Source organism: Callospermophilus lateralis, unplaced genomic scaffold, assembly GCF_048772815.1.
Source record: "Callospermophilus lateralis isolate mCalLat2 unplaced genomic scaffold, mCalLat2.hap1 Scaffold_63, whole genome shotgun sequence".
Classification (NCBI taxonomy): domain Eukaryota; kingdom Metazoa; phylum Chordata; class Mammalia; order Rodentia; family Sciuridae; genus Callospermophilus; species Callospermophilus lateralis.
The window spans coordinates 4,982,767-4,992,726 of record NW_027514713.1 but is presented as its reverse complement, the minus strand read 5'-3'; the positions used below and the strand labels follow the sequence as shown (position 1 = coordinate 4,992,726).

The 9,960-nt window shown below is 39.4% G+C and overlaps 1 protein-coding gene and 1 pseudogene across 1 annotated transcript; both read right to left on the bottom strand.

The window, feature by feature from the left end:
* Window positions 1-8,468: 8,468 nt before the first annotated feature.
* LOC143389593 (proline-rich protein 3-like) lies at window positions 8,469-8,856 on the bottom strand. Its single transcript, XM_076842550.1, has 2 exons — window positions 8,673-8,856; window positions 8,469-8,575 (listed from the first exon to the last, which is right to left on the bottom strand). Exons 1-2 carry the CDS (start codon window positions 8,851-8,853, stop codon window positions 8,469-8,471), a joined length of 288 nt encoding a protein of 95 aa, XP_076698665.1. The 5' UTR covers window positions 8,854-8,856.
* A 576-nt stretch (window positions 8,857-9,432) lies between these two features.
* Window positions 9,433-9,525, bottom strand: LOC143389719 (U6 spliceosomal RNA; annotated as a pseudogene).
* Window positions 9,526-9,960: the final 435 nt, after the last annotated feature.

Sequence of the window (9,960 nt, the reverse complement as noted above, 5' to 3'; positions counted from 1 at the left end):
AATTAGAAATAGATTTACCATATTATACCCAGCAATCATACCACTGCAATATAGACAAAGGAAGTGAAATTACTATGTCACAGAGATATCTACATTTTCATGTTCATTGTAACATTATTCAGAGTAGCCAAGATATGGAATCAACCTGAGTGTCAATATCGACAGATGAACAGACAAAGAAAATGTGACATATATACACACAGAGAGAATATTATTTACTCTCAAACCATAAGGAATCCTGATATTTAAGTGAATACAGATGATCCTTAAGCACAGTATGTTATGTGAAATGAGCCAGGCATAGAAAAACATACTGCATGATCTCACTAATACTTGGACTCTTAAAAAGTTGAACTATTATATAATATAATGACTTTAGTTACTAATAATGTATAACTCTGAAAGTTGCTATAGAAATAGATTTTAAGTGTCTTACCACAAAAAGTAAAGCATATGAGACTATGCCTATGCTCAATGTAGTCTTTCAACAGTATACACATATTTCAAGACATGTTGTACATGATCAATATATACAACTATAATTTAAAAATATTTCTTTTGGTACTGGGGATTGAGTTCATGGGACTCTTAACCACTGAGCCATCTCCCCAGCCCTATTTTGTAATTTATTTAGAGACAGGGTCTCACTGATTTGTTTAGCACCTTGCCATTGCTGAGGCTGGCTTTGGATTCACTGTCCTCCTTCCTCAGCCTCCCGAGCTGCTGGTATTATAGGCATGTGCCACTGTAGCTGGCTTAAAATAAAATTTTTGAAAGAAAGGAAAAGTAAAATTTATGGGAGGGGGCAGGGAGTAGAATGGTTTTTGCCAGGGGCTGAGAATGGGTTGGGAAATAAAGAATGGATGATGAAAGGGGCAATGTTCAGCTTTTTAAGAGTCCAAGTATTTAGAGAGTCCCTAAGCAATGTAGTGAGACTCTATAGAAGCAGAGTATCAGGGTTTTAGGATGGGTATGAGGGCAGCATCTATGGAGGTATTAGTCAAGGATATAAAATTTTAAGTGGGAAGAATAAATTAAATCTATTGTACAATATAATGACTTTAGTTACTAATAATGTATAATTCTGAAAATTGCTATAGAAATAGATTTTAAGTTTTACATAGGAGGAATAAATTCTGGCAATCTTTTGTTTAGCATGGTGATTATGGTTAATATTAATATGTTATATACTTGGAAGTTTTTAAAACAATAGGCCTGAAATGTTCTCAATACACACATGAAAATAACTGTGTGATGGGATGAATATATGATTGTGGTAATCATTTCACAATGTATACATTTATCAAAACAAACAAAATAATAACAGCAACAACAATTATCATAATACCTCTTCTTGGGCACTTATGTGTGTCTGATCTTAGGCTTTGTGCTAAATGCCTGACGTTCATTATCTCATTTGTGAAGTATAGATATTCAGGTTCAGGGTCATTTGCTCAAGAATACAATGCTAATAAACAAGGGTTTCACAGATTGAAAAACAAAACAAAACACACTAAAATGTTCCAAATAGGAACCTTGGCCTTTTTTCTGCTAAACCAGGTCATGGTTTTATAGAGCCATGCACAACCATTGGAAACAGCAGAAAGAACAAACTTATGGGAAAGTGGGAAGATTGCCTCCCTTTTTTGCTGTTGATAAAAAACCCAATATTTTTTTTGTTTATTCTGCTATTCTCCAGTAAAGAAAACCAGATCTTTCCTGCATAGATATCCTTTTCCAAATATGTTGACAAAGTGATTGCAAAGGATTTTCTAAGTAATTAGAAGTGTTATTATCTGAACCTTCACACTAAATCCATGCTTTGAAGGAAAAATAGCAGGCCAGGCATGGTGGTGCACACCTCTAGTCCCAGCAGCTTGGGAGGCTGAGGCAGGAAGATCTCAAGTTCAAAGCCAGCCTCAGCAATTTATAGAGTCCCTAAGCAATTTAGTGAGACTCTATCTTTAAAATAAATATATTAAAAAGGCCTGGGGATGTGGCTCAGTGGTTAAGTGCTCCTGGATTCAATCCCTGATACAAAAGAAAAAAGAAAAAAAAACTGGTTGGAGTGGTAAGAACTAAGGCTAATAGGGAGCTAATCCCAGACTGTGTGGCATTGGACTACAAACCACTTTTATAATTATCTCAATAAAAATATTCTAATGTATTTTTAAACTTGCTTGCTTTTATTTACTTAAATTCATTTATTAAAATAGAATTTGTGCCTGTAATACCAGTGGCTCAGGTGGATTAGGCAGGAGGATCATGAGTTCAAAGCCAGCCTCAGCACTTAGCGAGGCCTTAAGCAACTCAGTGAGGCCCTAAGCAACTCAGTGAGACCCTAAGCAACTCATTGAGACCCTGTCTCTAACTAAAATACAAAATAGGATTGGGGATGTGGTTGAGTGCCCCTGAGTTTAATCACTATTACCTTCCCCTGCCAAAAAAGAACAGAATTTGTGAACCCCCACTGTGAATGCAAGACCAACATCATTTGCTTTAAATAGAAAGTAATAATATATATAGTGAAAATAAAGAAGTTACTTCATGTTTTAAAGAATAAAAATAAGTAATAAAGTATAAATCTAATTGATTTTACAGAAATACATGCTGGAAAATAGGATTCCTGTGAGCAGAGTAGAACTTTTTATAATCAGTTACCAATAAAGGGATATTTAGCTCCTTAACACTTTGTTTAAAGAAAAAGATGAAATAATGACTTTTTTTCCCAGTTTTAATATTAATCAGTTCCAAATATCTCAACATCTATGCAAATATATTTATCTATACAAATATGTGGCACATATGTAATATATACAAATATAAATATTTGATACCTATAGAAAAAATACAGTAATTTTTAAAAGCTGGATTGTAATTTAGCTACTTAACAGTGGTCCCTGATTGTTCAATCACGGGGATCTGGATAAGACACCATAAGCTAAGTCACATTTCTATTTAGCTTGGATTAGAATGTTTTTTGGGGCTATCTCTGCAGGGAAAGGAAGTTTAAAAAATTTGTGTAATCAAAACTGCTTCTCTTTTCTGCCAGTTCACTGTTCTCAAGCCCTTCAGTTCAGGCATGAGCTTTGCCATTATAGAAAATCATGGCACCCGTAAAGTCTAAGTCCCATTAAACCCTAGAAAGAGCATCTATTTGCTACGTCACTATGTATAATGTGACTCCACCAGAAAAAAGTCTGCTGCCTCAACACTTGAGAGAGTAAAGTGGCCCAGAGCACAGACTTCCTTTAAAGGTGACCCAGACAGATGTCCATTCATATTGCTTTAAGGCATTTTCCATACTGCCAGTGGGAAACACTGTCTTGAAGTCATTTTGTATCTATCTACTCTCTTTGTGGCCCTAGCTCAACATTGCTCTAAGCAACTATAATAAAGCATGGTTCAATCATGCCCAACTGTGTCCCAGGACTCCTATCATTCTGCTACTAGAAAGTTCATATGCTCAAAATTGGTCCTTCTGAGAACGACCTTGGCAGTCTTCCTATGTGAAGGTACAATTTAGAAATAATCTTTGTTTGTTAGATTGTGGCAGGATCTTTGCGCTTCTGTCACCCAATCAATTAGATGTTTGCAAGGTGGAGGCAGTATTATTATCACAGGCAGATGGTGAAATGTTACTCCATCCTTCTCTGCCCACTTTAACTTTTTGCACAACATAATTTCAGGGGTTTCTTTACAAATTGCAGTTTATTTGAAAAAGGTTTAAAGCCCTGAAGGTTTGGTGAGAAGTTCTTGGTTATGAGTGCATCTACTTTGTCTGTCATCAGCAAAAAGGGCACTCTGATTAATACTGACATTACCCTGCAAGCCAGGTAGAGAACAGATTAGGTCCTTGTCACCTCAGTGCTGTTCTACACTAAGAGGAACTTGGAGGGTCATTCTCATGCGCCTTTGGAAGAAGCATAAGTGGGTACCTAGGCAAGGCTAGGCGTGGGGTGAAGTTCTTGTGGTTGGCTCCCCTGAGGGAGGTGGAAAATTCCATTATTCAGAACCCCAGAGAGCTGCCTCCAAAGAGAGGAAGGTATCCAGGTTAGGTTGTACTTCTCATAAGTTACACCCTGAAGAGAAGGGACAGGTGGCATGAGAATGGTGAATGTGATGACAAGGAGGAAGCAGGATGTCACTGAGGGCATCTGAGGTGGAGATGGGGTCAACTGAGAAGTGGGAAGAGATAATGAGATTTTGTTTTTATTTTGAAAGTTGGGAGAATGGGCAGATGAAGAAGGATTTTATTGTAGACTGTTTTGCTGTGTAATGCACTAGCAAATCCCTACAGGGCCATTCTGTGTGTGTTTATTTTCAGGCAGATGCAAGCTTCAAGGTAGTCCTGCATTATTTGGGTTACCAGTATGTAAAAGCAAGTCTTGTTTGCCTAAGTACCAGAGGGAATGAAGGATTAAAAAAATAGTCCCTGTCCTATGTGTATGTGAGACAGATTTAAAATTGTTGCACTGTAATGAACAATCAAGCACTTTATTGTGTTTTTGGTACCCCCAGAGGGATTCCCTGGGGGCTTGTAAGAGGAATTTGAATGCATTCTAGTATGAAAAGGTTTTGTGGACAGATTCACACACTACTTTTGTCTGCTTTCTGACATAGTTTAGGTATTATAAATGGCATGCCTCATATTAGGTGAATCCTCTGGCTGAACTAGTAGTTAGAATTTTTGGTTGAATTCTGCAGTTTTTCTGATAGTGATATCATAGGAAGTTGAACATACACTATTAGAAGTGTATTCCAAGTACAATTATTGCTAATGTTAAAGAGCCAAACTTTAAACCTAGCTGTTGATCTAACACGTAACAAGAATAGTAGCCATATACTTATTATATGTACCTAATAATAAGGGTAGATAGTGGATATACATTGGGTAAATAAGTTCTCTTGGTTGTGGATAGTGAGCATCCATAATGATTTGATTAAGGATGAATGCCAGGCCTGCAAACACTTTTTATGTAAGTGGAATTATGTCACATATAAATGAGACTCTTGAGGCTCAAAACTCTTACTCATGAGTTCACATGTGGCTAAGGCCGGTGATTTTTATCCCCAGATCTTCTGCTATAATCAAATCTCCTTTTCTGGCTCTAAATATATCTCCTCTTCCAGATCTGTTATAGGTTCTACACTGTATCACATTACTTCTCCTATCCCTCTCTCTCAGCCTCAACTTTGGTTTTACTGGTGTTTTGACTGGGGTTTCTGTTACTGGGGCTTCTTCTCTACATTGTGGGATGTTTACCTACACTACTACATACAGGATTCCAGCAGCACCACCTATCCTGCAGGCTGGCCACAGTTATCTGCATACATTGCCCTATTTCTCTCCTCTGGGCAGCAAAATCACTGTCTGAGAGAGAGGACTACTCACTTTCCTTCTTTGTGTACATATAAATATTAATATTTATCATTGAGTGCTTACATTTGCCACACAAAGTGTCAAGCTTCTTCCATGCATCATATCAGTAAAGTCCTGAAACCATCTCATCATCCTATTAATTTCATCATATAAATGAGGTGAGGCCTGAATATTTTGGCAGGTTAAAAATTTACTTAGTGTCACATAACCGCTAAGTGTGAAACTGGGATTTGTTTCAACAATGAGTGATCCCAGGGCTCTGGGTTTTGTCAAAAATGTTTTCACCAAGCTCCATAGTTATTTGGGGCTCCAAATTAATTAACCTCTGTGCATTTTATTATTTGGGATTTGTTCAGCTAGTAAGCTGGAAGAAAATTTTAATGCAATTATAGGTCATATATTTCATTATTATTTATCATTATTATGCTTGCACCATTGCTTTTTATTGTTTAATTCTTTTCTGTGAAGCATTATCAACAAAAATATTATCAAAACAAAATCTTGCTTTTGATCCTAATTTCTGAGCATAAATATCATCTTATTGAACATAAAAAGTAGATTTGTTTATAAGAGAGCAACTATTTCTGTAAGTCATCTTCAGATAACTTTTTCAGTGGATGCTTTATGTGATTTTCAATAGCACAAATCACTGGTAAATAACTTGACCATAAAAGCAATGAATTTTCCAGAGTTTATAATAGGAAAGTTTTCAACAAAATAATTTCTTTTCAGCAAGCCACATATTTTTGAAAAATGGGACATATATACTTTAGAACACTGAGGTCTTCTTATTTTTCTCAAAATGAATTTCAACAACAACTTTCAAAATTCTTAGCACATATTAAAATAATAATTACTGAAGAGAGAGGCTGATAAAGAAAGAATAGAGTGCAGCCTTGTTTGATCTTGACATAGTAGGTTCTTGGAATGTAATAGTATAATAATGTTTGGTAAATAAAGGTGTTATTGGAGGTTGAGTGTTGGCCATGGAGTGATCCTTGGTTCTTGGGCATAATTTCCAAGATTAGTGCAATTTCCTAGGTGCAGAAACAGAAGTACAGCAAAGCAGGAATGGTAATTAGAGCAGATTTTTGCAAATCCAGAGAAAGGCAGGAGAAAATGAGATGCATCCCAGAGAGAGCGATGGGAACCAAAATGCACTGAAATGATTAGGCTTTGGGCTTTTGTTAGGGTGTGGGGTGGGAGTAGTGGAGAAAACCTTGGAGTAGCAGGCCATGCATGCATCTTTGTTCCTAGTACTTGTGCATCTGCTGTCTCAATAGGGAGAATTCATACGCCTTCACTAGGAAAATTGAGAGTATGCGCCTATGTGCTTGAGTTGTTTTGCCCTTTCTGGTCTAGCCTCCCTGGCAAAGTCATGTTATATCCACTGACCCTCAAGGTCTCTACTTGCCTGACCTAGAGAACATGATGCTTTTCCTCATATCTATATAGGAGTGTAATGGACCCCTTTGATGAAATAGGGGTGGAGGGAGACTGTTGGTGCCATTTGGTGGTTCTGAATGGTCTGCCCACTTTACTATGATGATTTTCTTTTATGGTCCTATCCCATAGTCCTTATAATGTTCCATGACAGAGGTTGAGTCCTCTGGATCCAGAGGGCTAGTCAGGGGCCATTTGTAGACATCCCTCTCTTTTCTCTCCCCTTTTTTATTCTTGCTCATCTCTAGCTAACTACCTGTGCTAACATACATCAGCCCTGTAGCCTCCTTCTTTGAGCAACAATAAATCCAAAAGGAATTTTCCCTTGGGGAATAGCCTCCCCTACTGTGAGTAGTATTATCTGGACTGTTTGTTAGTCAAACAGCTTATCCTCCCTTTGCCAAACAGTGGTCATGTGACCAAAGAAGTTCTTTTGTCTCTTTCTCTGTATCTTTTTTTTTGGTTTCCACTGCGTTTATTACTAATATAAAAAAATGTTAAAAAAAAACATTCATTCTCAGTTCTCCAACGCTCTCATCCCTCCCTCTTGCCCACACAACTCCTGACCCATTTCCTCAGGGCCAGCTCAAAACTGAACCTGTTCACTGCCGTTTTCACAGAAAACAACCAGTGCCAGGGATGTGAGGGAAGAGTGTCAGAAGAGAGCAACAGTACTGTCCAGGTTCCACCCATAGATAGGCCAGGTGGAGATTCACAGAATTCAAATGAAAGGGCTGGTGGCTTCACAATGACAGTCCAACTAAAACAGGCTGAAAAGGAGCTGGGTAGGGAGGTCCATCTGAGGCTTTACAAGACATCATTGGCCTGTGTCAGACCAAGAATAATCAACACCAGGAGAAGTACAGGGAGGACCAGGGAGGCAGTCTTGTGGAGTTTCACGATTCTCCCAAGTTGGGATGTGGGGAAAGTCTAGAGGGTACCAAGAGCCTCACTCATTTTGGCAGAAAAACTTATTCTAGTGTTGGGAAATCACAAAAATGCCACGGATACTGAGAGAGGCTACGAGGGGATGCACAGTTTCACAAAGCACAGTGATCACAGACCATAGTGGTGGGGATCATGCTACTGACAGAGAAACTACGAAATACAAAAGCAGGGGCAGTTGCCTTTCAGGGAGCAACTCTGTACCAGTCACCCAAACTTGACCCCAGGTCAGAAAACCTGGCGAGTTTCCCAAGCAGCTGAAAACACTGGGATGTCACATAAAAAGGACTTAAAATAAGCAGCTAAAGTGGGTAGGAAACCGCTCCAGGGCTCTCAGGAATTGAGGGCAGTACTGGGGACAGGTGGACAGATGCACGAGAAACAGCGCCAAAGAGGTTTCCTGTTCAGCAATCATTTGGCGAAAGGGAAGAAGATCCAGGAGGCAGTTGAAGGGAGCAAGAAGGGGTCCCGAACGCATGTCTCTGGAGGCTGGATCAGAATACAGAGCGCGCTGCACACCAGTGATGAAACACAACTCTGGACCCCAAACCAGGGAGGTGGTGGATGGGGGTGGACGTGTCATTGACCGAGGGTGTTGGGTGGAAGAGCCTCACAGTAGCCATCACAGGGCCACAGGGAAATACATGGCCGCTGGGTCACAGAGGGCTCCTTCCAGCCTGGATGGGAAGGCACAGTCTCACAGAGGAGGTCCATTGACGCCTGGGTGGTAGAAGGCACAGAGGTCTTCATATCTACAGTGGCCCTTTTTGGAAAAGTGTCGACAGACAGGGCGGTCAGATTTGTCTGGGGCCGAGGCCTCCCCGGATTGGGCCTCTGCCCCGGGGAGGAGGTGGGAGACTCAGCAGTGGTGGAATCATCAGTCCCCTTGATCCTGGAGGACCTCTGTGAAGAGCTGACTTGGGGTCACCAGGCTTTCCATTGGCCATGGGAGGAGGGCCCAGAAGGCTGGGTGGTCCTATGGGACTCTCATCCTCCTCATCTCCAGTCTCTTCCCGCTCGGGCAGTGGTGGCTGCTGTGGCGGCGGCTGCTGTTGCTGATTCTGCTTCTTTCGTTTCGGCATCGTGGCTGCGGCAATGTCTTTCTCTGTATCTTTTTCCAAGGAATCTGAATCGCCCAAGAATGGAAAAGGCTTGGAGCTGATTCTTCCTGGTGTTGCTGACTTAGAGAGCAAACTGTCCATTAATTCCTGGGTTATTGGCTTCTATTGCTTATAAGCTTGATTTAGTTTTATTTTGTTTTCTAGGTGCTATTCTGTACACTTGCAGTAAATTTATTTTCTATTTAGATAAAGTTAGTTGGAATGTTTTTGTTATTTGTCATCTAAACCTTAGCTGATCATTGATTATTGATGATGTTGATGAGGAGAAGGAGGAGAATGATAGCAGCTAACATTTACTGATTACAGATATTGATGTGTGCTCCCTTTTTACAGATGAACAAGGTGAGACTTTAAGATACTTTACATTTTTGCCTAAAGTTATTTAAGTGGCAAAACCAGAATTTGAACTGAAGTGTGATTGGAGAACCCAAACTCCTAACTACTACACTGAAACATCTGGAGGGTATGCCAAATCCTTACATTTGGATTAGGACTTTTTTGACTTTTTTGACTTTTTTTTTTGACAACCCCAGCCCCAGAATAAATAAATGAATTTGCATGTCATCCTTGCACATGGGCCATAATAATCTTCTCTGTGTCATTCCAATTTTAGTATATGTGCTGCTGAAGCAAGCAGCCAGAATATATTTTTAATGGAGAAAAGTAGAGTATAGAACATTTTAACCAGATATTGTAGCACATGCCAGTAATCCCAGTGATTCGAGAGGCTGAGGCAAGAGGATCACAAGTTTAAAGCCAGCCTCAGCAACTTAGCAAGGCCCTAAGAAACTAGTGAGACCCTGTCTTTAAATAAAATATAAAAAGTGAAATGGATGTGGTCAATGGTAAAAACACTCCTGGGTTAAATCCCTGGTACTAAAAAACAAAACAAAGCAAAACAAAAGCCCAAAGAACATGATGTATAATATACTTCCTTAATATTCCATAGGAGGAAAGATAGATATATATTAATATTACTTCCATATTCATAAAGAAATTAAAATATAGCCAAAGAATTTGTGGTTCTGGTGGGAAGGGTGGATGAAACTGAATCCAAGGGTAAGATGG

What these genes read in the sequence shown, in the direction of transcription:
- LOC143389593 (XM_076842550.1), bottom strand. Translation starts at nt 8,853, where the DNA reads ATGCCGAAACGAAAGAAGCAGAATCAGCAACAGCAGCCGCCGCCACAG. An exon ending in CAAGTCAGCTCTTCACAGAG is followed by an intron (nt 8,576 to 8,672) that starts GTCCTCCAGGAT and finishes CCTCGGCCCCAG; the next exon opens with ACAAATCTGACCGCCCTGTC.